The sequence below is a fragment of the Oryx dammah genome, unplaced genomic scaffold (assembly GCF_014754425.2).
Source record: "Oryx dammah isolate SB20612 unplaced genomic scaffold, SCBI_Odam_1.1 HiC_scaffold_5434, whole genome shotgun sequence".
Lineage (NCBI taxonomy): Eukaryota > Metazoa > Chordata > Mammalia > Artiodactyla > Bovidae > Oryx > Oryx dammah.
Genome location: NW_024075291.1, coordinates 1 through 554, shown reverse-complemented (window position 1 = coordinate 554; position 554 = coordinate 1). Strand labels below are relative to the sequence as shown.

General features: G+C 67.1%; 1 protein-coding gene across 1 annotated transcript in view; it reads left to right on the top strand.

The window, feature by feature from the left end:
* LOC120859972 (amino-acid acetyltransferase) overlaps window positions 1-381 on the top strand; it is a 1,286-nt gene extending 905 nt beyond the window's left edge. Inside the window, exon 2 of the mRNA XM_040235852.1 lies at window positions 5-381. Coding sequence (XP_040091786.1) covers window positions 5-381 — 377 coding nt within the window. The remainder of the gene's footprint in view (window positions 1-4) is intronic.
* Window positions 382-554: the final 173 nt, after the last annotated feature.

The following is a 554-nucleotide window of genomic DNA, read 5'->3' as shown; positions in this document are numbered from 1 at the left end:
GAAGAGCAGGGCATTCTGGTGCGTCGTTCGCGCGAGGTGCTGGAGCGTGAGATCGAGCAGTTCAGCATCGTCGAGCGCGAGGGGCTGATCATCGCCTGCGCGGCGCTCTATCCCATCGCCGACTCGGACTGCGGCGAGCTGGCCTGCCTGGCGGTCAACCCCGACTACCGCCACGGCGGTCGCGGTGACGAACTGCTCGCGCGGATCGAGGCCCGGGCGCGGGCGCAGGGCATCAAGACCCTGTTCGTGCTTACCACCCGCACCGCCCACTGGTTCCGCGAGCGCGGCTTCGAGCCGAGCAGCGTCGAGCGCATGCCCACCGCGCGCGCATCGCTGTACAACTACCAGCGCAACTCGAAGGTGTTCGAAAAGGCGTTGTAGGGTGCGCCGTGCGCACCGAGCCAGGACGAAAAGCCCCGGATGGCATCCGGGCTATGGGCTGAGGAGGCGGATTATCCGCGAGCTTCGTGGCTGAAGCCGCTCCTACGCTGGAGCGATGCAGGAGGTCAAGGCCGAGCATGTAGCCCGGATGCAATCCGGGAGAGCGAGCCAGA